Source organism: Ceratotherium simum, chromosome 5 (assembly GCF_057802395.1).
Source record: "Ceratotherium simum simum isolate JZ-2026a chromosome 5, ASM5780239v1, whole genome shotgun sequence".
Classification (NCBI taxonomy): domain Eukaryota; kingdom Metazoa; phylum Chordata; class Mammalia; order Perissodactyla; family Rhinocerotidae; genus Ceratotherium; species Ceratotherium simum.
This window is the reverse complement of record NC_141904.1, coordinates 21,720,161-21,737,460: the sequence shown is the minus strand read 5'-3', so window position 1 is coordinate 21,737,460 and position 17,300 is coordinate 21,720,161. Positions and strand designations below refer to the sequence as shown.

At 38.6% G+C, this 17,300-nt stretch overlaps 1 protein-coding gene across 1 annotated transcript in view; it reads left to right on the top strand.

The window, feature by feature from the left end:
- The window catches only part of LOC101394604 (collagen alpha-4(VI) chain-like), an 88,354-nt gene that overhangs the window by 40,632 nt on the left and 30,422 nt on the right, over window positions 1-17,300 (top strand). Inside the window, exons 17-24 of the mRNA XM_087430575.1 lie at window positions 2,593-2,655; window positions 3,003-3,068; window positions 8,049-8,102; window positions 8,220-8,255; window positions 12,417-12,479; window positions 14,290-14,352; window positions 15,386-15,448; window positions 15,952-16,014. Coding sequence (XP_087286701.1) covers window positions 2,593-2,655; window positions 3,003-3,068; window positions 8,049-8,102; window positions 8,220-8,255; window positions 12,417-12,479; window positions 14,290-14,352; window positions 15,386-15,448; window positions 15,952-16,014 — 471 coding nt within the window. The remainder of the gene's footprint in view (window positions 1-2,592; window positions 2,656-3,002; window positions 3,069-8,048; window positions 8,103-8,219; window positions 8,256-12,416; window positions 12,480-14,289; window positions 14,353-15,385; window positions 15,449-15,951; window positions 16,015-17,300) is intronic.

The window sequence follows — 17,300 nt, the reverse complement described above, 5'->3', positions numbered from 1 at the left end:
TGGCATATGTACTGCAACTCTCCATTCCTGTGCTCGTGGCAGGCATTACTAACTGATTGTGGAATCCAGTCTGAAGGATCTGTCTCAACATAGTACTATAATCAGCTTCTGTTGATGGACTGGATTATATAAGGGGGATGAAGTTTATTTACTTATATTTTTTTGTACCCGTCATCGAGTTAGAATGATGCTTTTACCCCAAGGTGTGGATTGATTTCCTGATAAGTGAAACAGGGTGTCACAAGAAATGGCTCTTTATTGAGGTTTAATTTCCAACCTGCAGTTTGTGGATCAGATTTTGGAGAAGGTGGAGAACACCACACTTCCTTCAAGACTGGAGAGCATTCATTTCCCTTTGAATTTAGTTAAACTCAATATCAAGTGCTTCCTATCTGTAGGGCATTTTCCTAGACACAGAAAAGGGTTCAAAGATAAAAAAGTCATTGTTATGACCAACAAAGAGCCTATTAACTGGTGCAGGAGATAAGATTTGTACAGAAAGAATGATAATACAAGATAGGATGATATAAAGGCTGTAAGAATGGTGCAAATAAATAATCAATGGGAGCACAGTGACTTGGAGAAAAATCTAAAGTAGAATGGTGTTTTTTCATCTGATCAATCGTCAAAACTTATTGAGCATCTATTGTAATCCAGGCGTGACTGTAGAATGGGGAGCAAAACAAATGTAGTTTCTGTATCTTAGAGCTGGCCTCTTTGGGGAGAGACAGACATTAATGAAATAATTATGGAAATAGATGTAGGATTACCACTGAGATAAGTACATGAAGGAGAGGTAAATCACAGGGGGATCTGATCCAGCGTGCACAATCAGGAAGGCTTCATCCAGGGAGTGGAGATGGGATGAAATTTAAAGGATGAGTAACAACCAGATGATGAGGGAGGGGGGAGGGACCAGAGACAAACTTTCCATACTAAGGTCCTGTGGTATTTGAGAATGGTGCCAAAGGGTGGAGAGGACTCTGTCATTCCAGGGAAATCAAGACATTTTTCACTCAGACTTCTATGAGAGACACACACAGGGTATTCCAGGTTAAAAAAGAGGGAAGGTTTAGGGGCTGGCCTGGTGGCATAGTGGTTAAGTTTGCCTGCTCCACTTTGGCAGCCCGGGGTTCACAGGTTCGGATCCCAGGTGCGGACCTATGCACTGCTTATCAAGCCATGTTGTGGCGGCGTCCAACATATAAAGTAGAGGAAGATGGGCACAGATGTTACCCCAGGACCAATCTTCCTCAGCAAAAAGAGGAGGATTGACAACAGATGTTAGCTCATGGCTAATCGTCCTCACAAAAAAAAAAAAAAAAAGAGGAAGGTTTAGAGTTAGAAGAGCTCAGAGTGGGTTTGGCCAAATAAGGATTCCAGTTCAACAGGAGTGGAGGGTGAGATAAAAAGTAAAAAGAGTGGGAGGAAAGTCTAAAAGGGCAAGTTGGAGTCAATTTAATGCCATGTTTGGGGTTTGTTTTTTCTACTGAGTAATCAGGTGCTATTGAATGTTTTTAGGCAAGGAAGACACATGTTCAGAGCTACCGGTGCGGAAGGTTACTGTAGAAGCCAGTGCCTAGGTCAGAAAAGGAGGGACTAGGAGTTGGGCAAATCATAATAGGAACCATATGCCAGGCTCTATACTCACCATTTTAATTTATTATTCCATTCAATTCCTATAACAGCCCTGTAAGATAGGTATATCTGTTTCACAATAAGAAAATTGTGCGAATTCAAAGAAATTTGCCTAGCTAGTAAATTAAGCAGCAGGATTGGGATTTGGAATTAACTAACTCCTTTTTACCATTATATCAGGTCAAGAAAGAGGTAAGAAGGAGTCTCAGGTAACATTATGAGGTGCCTTCTTTTGGGGCCTAGAGAACATTCTATTCCCTGTGTGTCTGAGAGCCAGATCTCAGAGAGGGGTCCCACTTCACTCTTTCTCAGAGTGTGGTGTATCCCCTCCAGAATCAGGCACATAACATCATCTGAGGAGGGTTCCTGGGGTGGGGGCTCTCTCCGACTCTCTCCGACCATTAATGGCAAGTTTTAAGGGAAGCAACCATTTGCTTATCATGTCATAGTCTTACGGCAAGTTGCTTCACCTCTCTGGTCCCCTGTCCACAGCAGTCAGGAGCTCTGGAAGCATTTTTCTCTCTTTTTTCCTCTTTTCCCTGAGATCTTGGTCTGCTAATGCTGCCCATGTCCATGATGGAGAAAGCCTTCTTTTTCTTGTATGTGTTTCCACGTGGGAGCATCAGGGAGGAGTGGAAAGATCAAGGGATTTGGTAGTAGGGAGACCTGGGTCCAACTTCTCTGAGCCTCAGGTGCTTTGTATGCAAATAGGGTAATTCCTGAGTTGTGAGGGTTAAATGAGGTAATGTGCACCTAGGGCCAAGCATATCACAGATTTATAATGAAAAGTATGTTCTTTCTAGTCTCAACTTCACCTCTTTAGCAGCAAATGCTTTAAGTTCAAGTACTAAATTGCTCTTTTAATGTGATTCTCATTTTTCCTCTTAATGTTCTCTTCCCTAGGCAATAGGTGATTTTAAAAAGTGATACATTTTTTTTTCTTTGTGATTTAAGGGCTTGACAGGACAGCCCGGACAACCTGGAGAGCATGGAGAGCCTGGGTTAAGGGGAGATCCTGTGAGTGGTGGTTGAGGGATTTCTGCTGCTTTAATCCAGGGACATGTGAACTGTCTGCTTATGGCACAAAGGCAGAGAGCCATTAATTATTTATTAATTAGGCATCTGCTCAGGCTATCTTAGCATTGTAGCAAATAGATTTGAGAGGAAACCCATCCTACAGAAAATTTGGGTTCTTAAAAGAGTTTGGACTTTTAATTGCATTGGGTATTTGGGAATTATTGAGCAGGCCCAGACAATTAAAAGGTCCACTTTAGTTTGCCTTTCTTCTTTTAAAAATCATACTTCCTATCATTTCTTTTCTTCTTTTCTGTTCATTTGAGGTAAGCAATCTTTTATTTTCTCAGGGGGATCCTGGAATTGATAGTTATATCCAAGGCCCCAAGGGAGAAAAAGGAAGGCGTGGACATCAGGTAAGATGGTCTCTGTTTGCTTGGGGATACTGGTATGCTTGGGAACAGATGCTAGCTTGTGCAGAAGATGTGGGCATTCTGGTTGGATCAGCGTCGAAAACCAGAGAGCAAACCTGTGGGCCTTCGTTGTCCATGGAGGCAGGAGCTCTGAATGCTCATCCCCACTTATATTTTTGTCCTGGCATCCGTGTCTCCTAGGGGTTTTTTTTGTACAAATCTTTTCTCCCACAATACCAGTAACACAAGTTACTTTACCTCTTTTGTCCTTTGTTTCTTCATCTCCAAAATGAAAGCATCAGATTCAGTGATGCATAAGTTCTTTCCAGTGTTAAAATTCTCCAATTTTATAATAATGTCTTGATTTAGAAAATGCTCAGGGTCGTTACCCTGCTGGCTTGCTTTCCATCACTGCCAATGTTGATTCATGTGAATCAGGTGCTAGCCATTTTTAAAGATAAGATCCTTGTCTAGTTCTGAAGACTAGAAGCATCATGACAGAAGACATCTCAAAAAGAAAAAGACTTGTTAACTTGACAGATGCTAACTTGTTGGAAGCCACTTTCAGATTTTTATGTCCTAGATATTAAAATGCATGACTCTGAAAAATGACTGAAATAATCCAAGTGCCTCAGTCCTCACATCTCATCATTCCCAATTTCCAGGAATGGGGTCTGCATAGGAAAATGTTTACAACTGTAGAGGAGCCTTTATTTGCTTTGAGCTCCAATTTTGCATCCTTTGACAAAAGCTTAGGATGTCGGTTCTCTTCCCTGGATTGTGGCTAGTTAGCATCCATTTTATATATGTCCAGGTCCTGAATAAAATCCAGTTTGTAACAAGATGGTTATTATGCAGCTGTGTGAGATAACCGTCGTGACTTGCTGCAAGAATTCCTCATCTTGTTGCTAATGACGGTTGTTTTGGACAAACTCAATTGAGAGAGTTCCTTCTGGTGAGTTGAGGTCGGATAGCCCTGTGAATAGCCACTCAATCAGCTATGGGATTGAGCTAATAGAACAGCAGGGCAGCAACCCTTACCCCATCTGGGCTGTGGTTTCCTCATCTGTAAGGTGGGAAGATTAGAGAAATCATTGCAAGTTTCTATGAGTTAGTGGTTGTCATGGCAGAAAGCTGATGATCTGTGTATAAACTGAGCTTTGGTTCCATGATTTGCTCACGGTTTTACTGCTGGGAAGGAACTCAGGCCTCTAGACAAACTGTCCAGTGCTGAGTCCATCACAGCACCACAGCCAGAGGGAGAGCCTCATGCTCAGTTTTCAGAGGTCTCCGTCGCTGACTTTAGCTTAGGGTTAACCTTGAACATCAGATCTCTGGATAGTGAGTGCAAACAAAAATTGTAATCCTCCAAGGCAGTGCCATGTTGTATTGCATTTGTGTTCCCCATGGTTTCTACACCCATGCTGAGCTCAAAGAAGGGTGCTAACTAAGTATTCTTTGAATAGACTTGGATAACAGAAGTTATTCTCACCAGTTACATAAGCCTGCAGCTGGTGGATGCTGAAATTCTAGCCTGTGAAGTGCTATTAGAAGATAGCCCTCTAGGGGACAGTCTTTCCTTGGAATTAATTCTGAATTGAACCAAAAAGCAGATTCCATGCTGCAGTTTGGATGGAGAAAGTGCCCTGATGAAGCAATTTTTCAAACCAAACAGAGAAACATTATTATGTTCCTAGTATTGGGGAAGGAGTGAGAAACCAACGATGCTTTCATACTTCCAGGGAGAATAAAAACCCGTGCAATCTTTCTGGAAGGCAATCAGGCAACGTACATCAGTTAGGACAGCTATTTTTTTGTTTTTGTTATGGTTTTTAATATACAAGTGACAGAAAGCCTGACTGACAGTGTTTAGCTAATAAACATGTTTGATAATCCAGGCATAGGTGACTCCAGGGTTGGGACACCCGGTTGATGATGCTATCAAGACTCAGTGATGTCATCAGGGACTCAGCCCCTTTCCTTCCATATGCCATCCTCAGTGTGGTCCTTAGGCTTTGCAGCCCAAGCATTTTGTCTTCACCTTTATGTAAAATGCCAGAAAGAAAGGGGCTTTCCTTTCATCAGGGCGTTCCCAGTAATATTTTCTTTATAGCTCATTGGCCAAAACTAGGTCCTGTACTCCCCACCTGCCTTTCCCCCATTTTAAGAGAGCCGGAGAAAACAAGTCTCTGACAAAACAAGTGAGATTGCCACGATTAGCTTAGACCTGTCATAATTCATCTCTTGGAACTGGGCATGTTGTTTCCTCAAACAAGGCTAAGCTTTTCTTAGCACGGAAGAAAGGAGAGTGTGTGTTGTGTAGGCACCAATTGTATCTGCCATGGCTTAAGATGTGTATGTCCTTTGATCCAGCCTTTCCAGTTCTAGAAATGTATCCAGAAGCTAATCATGGACCAATACAAAGATTTAGCTTCAAGGATTTTAATGTAGTGATTTTTAATCATTACAATGCTTAAATGTCCAATGATAAGGGATTGTTTAGATAAACAATGGTATATCCTCAAGATAGAATATTATTAAGCCATTAAAAATAATTTAGGAGACTATTTCTTAATAAAGAAAACATTCATGGTGTAATATTAAGTGAAAGACCAGGTTATAAAGGACTATATTCAACAAGAGTCCAAATTGGTAGAGTGTATCTATATCTATGTATCTTGGAAGGATAAGCACCGAGAAATTATGCATTTCTTTTCCTTAACCTTATTCTCTGAATTGTTGAAATATTCTGTGATGAACCTGTATTACTTTGTACCCCAACTTTTCATTTTGGAAAATTTATGTCTACAGAAAAAGTTGTAATTGCCAAGAATAGCACAGTGAACACCAATTGTTATCATTTAGCCATATTTGCTTTATGTCTTTCTATACATATACATAGGTTTTTAAGTATATATATATGTATTTTTTTTTTGCTGAACAATTTGAGGGCTAATTGAAGGCATCATGACATTTTGCCTCTAAATATTCAATAGCTATCTTTTAAGAATGAGGACATTCTCCTATACAAGCACAAAATAATCATCACACTCAAGAAATTTAATATTGATACAATATTATTTTTTAATATACAATCCATCTTCAAAATTCTCCATTTGCCCCAATAAGGCCCTTTCTGGCCATTTTTGTTGTTGTTGTTCCAGGATCCCATCAGGGATTATGTGGTGCTTTTAGCCATCTTGCCTCTGTAGTATCCTTTGATCACAATCATTGCTCAATTATTCGTTTGTTTGTGTGACATTGATATTCCAGACCAATAATTTTGCTAAACACCCCCCAATTAAGATTTGTCTGATTATTTCCTCATGACTAGATTCAGGTTAAATATTTTTGGCAAGAAATTAAGTAATGCTGTGTCCTTCTCAGTCACCAGGAGGGACGCTGTGTCAGTCTGTCTCATTATTGGTACATTAATTTGGTCCCTTGATTAAGATGGTGTTCACCTGATTTATCCATCATGAACATAATTTTTCCCTCTTTCTAATGATTAAGTAATCTGGGCAATGATACTCTGAGATTGTAAATTTCTTGTTTCCCAAGAATCTTTTACCCGACGGGTCCAGCAGCTGCCCAAATAATTCCTTTACTGTGCTGGCTGCAAAAAAGTGTTTACTATCGAAATGAGAAAATGATAAACATTTTAAGAAAGAATCTTTATTATATCCAGACCAATTGTGAGAGTGCTTTATCTAAAGCTTTCTCCCTCATACAACCTACTTTATTAAAAAAAATCCCATTGTAAAAGTAACACTTACTACAGATATTTGGGAATACAGAAAAGTAAATTGTAGAGAAATAATCATCAGTAGTTCCAGGAACCAAGAAAACTATCAGTTTACTGAACTTCCTAACTTGTCGATGGCAAAGTTACTCTTCCTGAGAAAGTCGGATGAGCATCCATGGGCTTATTAAAAAATGTTCTAATATGATGGAAATGAAAAAAAGAGGAATCACCATTCTATCTTTCTCCATATTTGGCATAACTTAATCATTCAGAGAGTTTAGCATACTTGAAAAGAACAACATTATAGCACAATTTTTTCTATTTCGTAAACTTTTGATAAACACAATTTTTAATTGTTGCATACTATTTCAATAAGCATTTCTACCATAAGTTAATTAACGCTTCCTTCATATTTAAATTGTTTTGGAATTTAATCTATTATAAATAACAGTTGGAAAAGTAGCTATGCACAAAACGTCTTTGTTTCTGTATTTCACATTCTTTCCCAATTTATGTGTTCTTATTGAGTTAGTATGTGACTTCACTGAATAATTATTTAAAATATCCCTGCTTGGTGGTTTCCCTACAAGGTGGTTGCCATTTCTCCTGAAAGATGGACTCATTCTTTCTCTGGACACCACTCATTTTCCCACTTCTGACCTTAAAGAAGTGAGAGCACTGGACAGTTTCCTTATCGTGACTGTGTTTAACCTCTCTCTCCATCACCGTCTATATATATTGATCATTCCACATGGGCAAACTCTTCTATGTTCTGTTTCTATTGGCCACTCTGTATCCTATATGATGCCGGTAGAAAGGGAAGTGCCAATATTTTTCAAATATTGGCTTATGGGAGAATATGTATGACTACTGTCCCAGCATGGTGAACCCTGAGGAGTCATCAAACGAACAATCTTTGGGGAAAGATGTCTTCAACGTGGATATTTTAAAACACCTGAATTAAATGCATTTGCTGCTAGAGGGGTGTTGACCAATAGAACTTTCTGAGATCATGGAAATATTCTATATCTGTGCTGTCCAGTATGGTAGCCACTAGCCACATGTAGTTATTGAACACTTGAAATGTGCCTAGTATAACTGAGGAACTAAAATTTTAATTTAAATTAATTTAAACTTAATAGCTACATGTGGCTAGTGGCTTCTATATTGGATAGCCCATGTGTAGAGAACAAATCCAGAAGTGTGTAGACATCTAAACTTTACCTCTTACTTTTCAGGGAGGATCTAGTTTCAGTGGAGCTCAGGGGGAAACGGGAAATGTTGGCTCTCAGGTAGGTGTAACCACTCATTGGATGTATTTCACCTGCTTTTGTGGAAGAGAGAGGTGGGTTGGGGTGAAAACTGGTTTGTTTCCTTTTCTAAGGTCTCTGCTTCCCTTCTATTCTTAGGGGTCGGGAGGAAGACGTGGTCAGCCAGGACTGAAGGTCAGTGTTTTCTGGAAAGAGTTGTTTCTTGCTCCATATACGTGGCGACTTTAAATAGTTCTCTCTGAGGTCAAGGGGAGTGCTGGCCGGGCTGCCTGAGGTTGCATGCGTATCACTGGAAGTTTCCATGGGGACTTTTTCCATGAAGAAAGGAAAGTTTATATGGGTTCTTCTCTGCTCCCTCTCCAACCTGCTACAGTATTTAATTTGGATTGAAAAGAAGCTAATACTTGAGAGAATGGCTTTTGCCTCTGAAATAATGATTTTTACATTTAAAGAAGTGGGACTTCTTATGGGTACATAAGGGGACCTCATAGTCATTAAATGAAGGAGAAAGATTGAGCTTCTACTATTTGCAAAGGGGGAAATGATATGATTTGAGGGTGGAATGGGGGGATATCTCTGCGGAGGAATCATATTTTACTAAGCATTTTTCTAGCACCAGTCACTGTGCTAGACCTTTATTTATATTACCTCATGTAAACCTTTCTAAACTCCAGGAGTTATGAGCATCACTGGTTACTTTTTATGGATGAGAGAGGAAATATAGGTCAAGCAAAGTGAAGTTGCCGGTCAGAGGTCACATAGCTAATAGTTGGTGGAGACAGAGTTCAAATCCAAAGATCAGGATGCTCTTGGAAATTTTTGTACAAAAAGAGTCAAGTTTATTTTGTAGACTTCTTTCTAATACAGTCTGGACATGCTCTGCTGGAATTATTTTTTCTAGCATTCTCATGATTTAGGGATGGAGGAGAAATCAGAGATTGACTTATGTCATCTCTGAGCCTGGGCATGGGTGAGTGTGTGTGTGTGTGTGTGTGTGTGTGTGTGTTGGGCAATGACCTTCTAGGTACAAAAGAAGATGGATCTCTTATGTCTTCAAACCAAACATGTTGGAAAAGCATGGATATTGAGAAAATCCAAACAAATTTTGTTGGCACCAAGAAAATATTTCTCACAAAATGTTAGGATTTGAAATAAATTCTTAGATAATTTCTTGTGCTATTAATTCAATTTTGGCAATTATGAAATAAATAATGTCTTGAACTATCATTTTATCCTATTGTTTTTAATCCCCAAAAAGGCAGAAAGAAATAGACTACAAGCTGAAAAGGCTAAGTTTAGGAGAAATTAGGTGACTCTAGGCAGTGGAAGGAATTTCCTACTCTTCAATTATTTAATTCTTTTGTGATGTTATGTGTAGTTCATCTAAATGTCCATTAACAGTGTGTCCTCTGCTCAGTTGGGTCTTGGTTATTTTGTCACTATGTCACTCCATCTCCCATGTATTTCTTTTTTATTTAATTTAAATCAGAGCTAAGCTTGTGCGTAAATTTAAAGTCAAATAGCACTTGCAATCTTATGATGAAAAATTTTTCCCTGCCCATTCTTTCTGCCTGCTCCTGATTCCCAGCTCTTCAGCAGCACTCACTTTCATCTCTTTGGGCTGTTCTTTGTGGTATTATTGCCATTTTTCTAAACCACATGCTTACTTTGCTATTTCTTGGTTTTTAGTTTTAGATGTTTTTCTATTGATTTTTTACTATACGGGATAAAGATTTTTCTTAACCTGTTCATCTTCTTCTCCACACACTTCCTCCCGACTCATCCTTGCAGCACACTTATTTTCTCCACTTTTGGTCAAATCAATTGATTGTTCACATGCTGCCTAGGCAAATATTCTTTACAGCTATATAGCTTCTGTTTGCCTCGAGTCACTCTTTCTCCCATTTGCTTTGTGTTCGAGGTGCCTGTTACTAGTTAATCATGTTTGACAAAACTGATAACCTCCCAATATATTCAAACATGTGAGGGCTATTTTTCTTGGATTCCTCCTTCCTGGGCCATCTGTCCTCCTGCTTTAACCCAGACTGATTGCTCTCTGAGCCTCTGCACTGTTGTCTCATCGGGACAGATTTTGGGATAGCAACCTCTCATTTTGGGAACAGAGAAACCTGTGTGCAAACTGCTGTTTTTAATAGGGTGCCTCTCCATTTTAATACATTGTAATCTTGATGAATCTCTATAGTTGTTTGCTCTTTTTCATAATCAAGCTTTGATTTTTAAGTAAGAGATAAAATCATAACTCTTTGCAGACTCCAGGGTGAACTGGGTTTATCCAACATGTTAATGGTTTGCTAGTTAACCCAGTGTTGGAGCACTGGTCATATAGACTTTATGTTTTTGAGGCTACAACTTGCTAAAGATCAGCCAGTACTATTTGAAGAATGTAGCTTACAGAGGTGCTGAACTCCAAATTACAGCATCCCATGGACCTTGGGAAAATATGGCTCATTATTGTCTGTAAAATTAGGTATCTTGGCTTTTGTAAGATGCATAATAGAATGGAATTCTAAATAAGATTTTATTTATGGAAAATATTGTATACTGGGAAACAAATCAATGCATAAATTATTTTGACAATAAGAGAAAACTTTAATTAATTACGATAAAATTAAGAATATCATTAATTTTTTAAAATGTCTGTAAACGTACCACATTTCTGCAATTATTTTCATGTCTGTGTTTCCTTTACTTGCATAGATAATAAAGGGTTATTGTAATGTATATACTATTTTACATCCTCCTTTTCTATGTTTCCAAATCTTCTTTTTATAATTTTAATGCATTATATTTTACTCTGTTGAAGAATAATGATTTATTAAACTATTCTTATGTTAAGCTTTTCGGTAATTTCTATTTTGTTAAAATAACACGGTCAGTGATGCAAAGAAAAACTGTACTACGGGTTTTTTGTTTTGTTCTTACTTTTGCTTTGCTGAAATGATTTCCTTACTGTAAATGTATAGGCATGGAGTTACAATAAAAGAGAGGGAACTTTGCTATATGGAGCCACATTGTTTTCAGAAATGTTGCATTACCATGAGTGTCACTAATGTGATGTGCAAATTAGGCAACATTTCACAACCTGTTTCAAAATTTCTAGCTACGTGTCTTTTAAAACTTGGTTCATATTTATAAATTTAAAAATCAACTCTTGAAGGGCAGAATAATATAGCAGTAATGATTAATAGAAGTGCTTCCCATTTATCTGAATAGTTTAAAAAACTTAAGAAGCACAAGAAATTGATCCACGTGTTGGTAAATTCTGAATTTAAGATTTTTTTCTCTTTGAAAATCTATGAATAATCAGTAAACCTAGTCAACATGTGAGTAACATGAGAAAGAAGGTAGAATCATTCACAAAATGAGTATTATCCTCAATCTTGGAAAATGTATCTTCCTGTAGAAATGAAAATATTAATTTGAGGGAGAAATTAAATCAGTTCTCAAAGGCATCATTTTAACAGCCCACTCTTTGCCTAGAGAGCTAGCTTAATGCTGTAAGAACCTCTAGCGTTTTAAAGCCAGTTTTCTGCTATTTCTGTACGTGCTTTACATACCTTTGTCCCAGAATGTCACACTTGCTATTGTGTTCAACATTCTAAGTTTCCTCACGTGGGATAAGGGTCCTTAACACCAGTGAGCATTTAGCCCTTATCCTTTAAAAGGAATGGAGGGGGGGCCGGCCCCGTGGCTTAGCGGTTAAGTGCGCGCGCTCCGATACTGGCGGCCTGGGTTTGGATCCCAGGCACGCACCGACACACTGCTTGTCTGGCCACGCTGAGGCCGCGTCCCACATACAGCAACTAGAAGGATGTGCAGCCACGACACACAACTATCTACTGGGGCCTTGGGAAGAAAAAGGGAAAAAAAGGAGGAGGATTGGCAATGGATGTTAGCTCAGGGCTGGTCCTCCTCAGCAAAAAGTGGAGGATTAGCATGGATGTTAGCTCGGGGCTGATCTTCCTCACAAAAAAAAAAAAAAAAGGGAATGGAAGGGTTTTAGGAACGAGTTATTATGTAAAATGAGAGTTTGGGTTGTTTAAACAAAGTATTTTTGCTTCCATCAGTAGCTGAGACATGGGAAGGAGATGTGCAAAGACTGGGAAAGACAATAAGAATCTGGTCTTGCATTTTCCCAACATGAGTGGACTCCCCATGATTTCCTCTCCAACTCCATATGCTAAGAGGACTGAGCACAGACCATCAAATCTTTTTTGTCTTTCTCTTGTGGCTTTCAAGTGTCATCTTGCAGGGAAGGCTGCTTTCAATAGGAAGATGCCTGGTGAACTCACTAAGTTTTATTTATTTTGACAGGGTGTGCGTGGAGAATCCGGTGAACAGGGTTACCAAGGAGAGCTTGGGTATCCGGGCCCACAGGTTGTATCAGTGAACTTGTTTTTAGTGCTAAAGGATATTTGTTTAACATTTTAACTTAGATTCTTTGATGGGGTTTTAACATATATCAGAATGGCTTTGGATACTTCCCTCCCAAAGCAAATTGTATAGCCTCTTTTCTGGGTGGGTTAAAATCCAATAGCTAATGTTTATTGAGTTCTTACTATGTCTTAGATACAGCCCTATTAAATGAGATAATACAAGCCCACTTGTATTATCTCATTTAATCCTTCAATGAGGTGGGGGTTATTATCCTCACTTTACAGGGGAGAAATAGAGTGGGGATGGAGAAGTTAGGTAAATTGGCCAAGCTTACACAGCTAGTAAGTGATGAAGATGGGACTCAAACTCAGGCAGTCTAGTTATAAAATCTACGCTCTTAATTACTGCCTCTGAGGCTGTGTATTCAAATTACTCAAATAGTATTTAATTTATTAAAATTGTATTCCATTTGGCAGGACAAATCAGCAAAGTGCTTATTATCTATTATACACAGGGCATTTTGCTAATGGGCCTGGGATGTCCAGATCATTAAAACAAGGGTCTTGCCCTCAAGGAGTTCAGTCCAGTGGGGCATTATAAACTATTTAGTGATGACCAGAAATTTAAACTTCCAACCAGTTCTTTTGGAATCTTCTAGGCATAACCCAAATATATCATTCTATAAACCCTTCTGGAATACTTTCTACCTCTTTCTTTTAAAAGTCAAATTGTTTCCAAGTATCCTCAAACGGAAGAACTTTAAAACAATAAATTTTACTAGCACATTGAATCGTTCTCTATAACTTTAAAAATCCTATGAGTGTCAGATGATAATTAGAGAAGGTTTCTGCTGTTTTTCAACTTGACAAATGTACTAAAGAAAAAAATGGATAATCAAAGTGTAATTAGAGATTATATTTATTTTATGATAGAAAATAATATCTGAACATAGAGGGGAACAACTGAGAGATGTATTTTTGCCTTTTCTTTTGATCACTGGCTTGAATCAAATTTGGACCCCCTGCCACTCTCGTGTCCTGGCCTTCTCCTTTATTTTCACTTTATTACACAGCTGAGTGTGAAGGGAGCAAGTTGTGTTGTGAACCATGAGCAAGATAATCAATAAAACCTCTCTTAATTCTCACTTCCTGCTGGGATGTAGATATAATGGTCTATTTAAACAGATGATTACAATACCTCACCCAAGAGTATAGAAGCCATGATCAATGCTTCCAATAGGAAAGCATTTCTCAGAAAAGCTGGAGAAAAATTAAAGTGTCAAAAATCAGTGAAGTAAAATAGACTGGGGAGAAAGTGAGCAATTCCCCAGCAACGTGCTCAGTGAGATTAGGCCACTTAAATGTACTTTTGGTTCTTGATAAAATCAGAACGCAATCTCCTGTCTTTAGCCCTTGTATATATAAAGAAAATGTTGATTTTTCAAAGGAGATCAATATCCTAGCAGCTCCTCTCATTCCCCTTTTAGGGTTTAAAATGAGTTGGGTGAAGTAAAATATAGAAGCTACGTTCTCAAACTTTAGTTTTCATCATATTCAACTGGAGAGATGGTTAAAAGTACAGATACTGAGGATTCGCATCCTGTGCTTCGGATGGAGTGAGTTTGGAGTGAGTGTGCTGGGGATGCTTCAGAGTGCAGATGTTGCCTGACTAAAGTGTGATACATGAGATAGGGATGTGTCAGGCCACCTTAATTTGTGCTTCCATCCACATCCAAGGTGATTTTGTGGTTACATGGAAAATAAATAGCTATATAAAAATTGGTTGAATTTTCATTTCATCTTTGGACCAGGGACTGAGAGGAAGACAAGGAATACCAGGAACTTTTGGACAAAAAGGCTTACAAGGTGCTCAGGTAGGTTTGAAAAACTAACGGCTACAACACAGCTGCTCATTAACAATGGCCGGTTCATGCACCCGAGTCTTCCTGGACAAATAGCATAAATCTACACTGTTTGTTCTGGGATCTGTGGGTATCAGGATTTTCTTCAAATAGCTAATTGGATGCAATAGATATTGATCACCAGCTATGTGCCCCCTTGTACTCTAGGTCTATTGTGGGAATATAGTGATCAGTGAGATTGGATTTACACCTCAAGAGTGTGTAACACAAGCTCATATTTACCTCTAGTGCAAGGAAAAACAGTTCTGTGAACATATAGGAAGCATTACTATCCCAATTTTACAGATGAGAAAACCAAGGCTCAAAGAGATTAAAAGACTTGTCATCTGGATAGTAAGTGGCCAAACTAACCCCCAACTTGGGTCTTTCTACTGTCTGTTCTACTCCCCACCAATATCCCAGTGCTTTATAGAAAGATCAGACCAGATTTAGACAGATGATCAGGAGTGGTTTTTGAGAAAGGGGCATTTGAGATAGCCTAAAACCCTGAGCAGCACGATAAATTCAGGGATAAGAGTCTCTGTCTGGAGACTGAAAACAGCAGCTCCAGGCTGGCCTAAGCCCTAGTTCTGCCCTCCTTCTCTCTTGGTCAGGAAGAACTAGCCCCATAACTGACTGTATTATTTTCATTCTCATTTGATAGTATTTTCTGTTTGGAGTGGGTAAAAGTTCAGGCATTTGTCTTCCCAATCACTTAATTGAGTGGTGTTTTTCCCTCTAGTAGCCAGATAATTCCTCCAATTCTTGGTGCGTGGCGATGTGGCCTTTTGCACAGAACACCTTACTCCCCCATCCAAACCCCCAGCCTAGAGGTCACATGTGTATATTATGCATTTTGTATATTGGAGGATAAAATTAATTGTATAAAACATTAAAGGTGCTTCATGAGCATATTATCAGTTCCAGACCATTTCAATAACAACAAGAGAGTCAGATAGTTAACTTTGTGGCCCTTGAGGTGATTTTGGTTGTGGTCTTGTTGCAGGGGAATCCGGGGCCTCCAGGGCCAAATGGTTCAAGAGGAAAAGCTGGACCAAGAGGAATAAAGGTAAATGTCAGAGAACACACTTTTCCTTGATTGCAACTTGGTTTTCTTATACTAATCTCTCCTTATGTGATCATTTCTAGCATGAGTTTCTGATGTGGTTGGTGATGTTATTGACTGTTCACTGCCTTATAGCTCGATAGAGAAGGAAAGACATAGAGACAGACATATAGCAAGATGGATAGATAGATGGTTGTATATATCAGTAGACAAAAACATATCAATAGATAGATATATGGACTCACCACCTAGTAAAAGCCATAATAATAGAACACGCTGTAACTGGTGCTGCATACCTGGTTTTGCTGATTTTCAGTACTAAAATCTTTACTATATTTGTTAGTTATCTATATCTAACAAAATCTAGAGGAAAATATTTACCTTGGACTGTATGATGATGCCAACAGGACTTGAAAAGATTGACTGTAAAATCTAAGGAAAATGACATAAACTGGCATGAGCTCACAGGATAAAATTAATTTAATCTTTATCCTTTATTATAAAAGGGAGAGCTTGGTGATGCAGGAGAAAGAGGCTCACAGGGTCAACAAGGACCAAGAGGGCAACCCGTAAGTCTAGTTTCTCTGTTCTGGATGCTTGATTGAATTTCTTGTTTGTTATTTGTTCTTGTTTCACATAAAATTCTAATATTCTTAATGAATTAAACTTGGGGTTACAGATATGATATGATCACTACAGCTGTTGTGAATCTAAATAGTCAAAGATTTTCAAACTCTTCACAGAAAGAGAATCTAGAGATGTCTTGGGATTTATTTTGCCTTCTCACATGTTGTTGAAGAGGGAAGTGCCGGTCAACCTCTTCTGTTTGACAAAGATATTTTGTAAGCATGTGTATCTTTTAGAGAAAAAGAGATGTTCAATGAAAAAATTTTCCATGGAAACAAATAAGGTAGCCAATCAGAGTTGCAAACTTTTAAGGGCGTAGGTTCAATTATCCAGAGCACAGAAATAATCTTTGGAGTCTGAGGATCATAAAAGGTTTACTTCACAGATAACATTTTCAAAGGTAGGGCTCTGCATTTTTACTTTAGTCATTGCTCTGATCATGAGGGCAAGTTAACTATTTTGGGACTATTTTCAGTTCCCCACTTTATTGGAATTAGCTTTACCATACAATAATGTCGTTTTTCCTGCAACTCGTATTTCTGAGATTCTTTCATCTCAGGAGGGACCTGAAGTTGTTTTGCACTCAGCACGGACATTGCATTTATAGCAAGGAGAGAAAACAGAAGCTTAAAGTGAAATACGGCGAGGGAAAGAACAGAATAGGATTGCCATCAAATGGAATACAGGGCACATAATATTTTGCGTCTATACGCAATTCAGATGATGAAGTTAACACTGTTTAACTTTATTAAAATATCCTGATTGAAAATAACACAAAGCTTGTTCCTACTGACCTCTCCCTGGTTCAGACAAAGTTGGAGAACAATGCCTTTCTTGAAGGAGTCACTTCAGGAATGTCAGAGAGGATATTTCCAAAATATATAGTTTGATTCTCTGGGGTTGCAGATGCTGGAGGCTCTGCTTATCCTTCATCAGAGAGAAGCTGGAATAACAGCAAACGAACCTCATTCGCATCCTTTTTTACCCCCAAATAATTCATTTTTGGCGATCTTCTTTATCTTAGTTTTCTTTCTTTTCTAATACTTTGAACTGTCCTCCTTAGGCCATAAGAACAATTTTTTTTTTCAATTTTTTTTAATTGATGTTTTAATGGTTTCTAACATTGTGAAATTTTGGGTTGTACATTTTTGTTTGTCCATCACCATATATATGACTCCCTTCACCCCTTGTGCCCACCCCCCACCCCCAGTGCCCCTGGTAACCACAG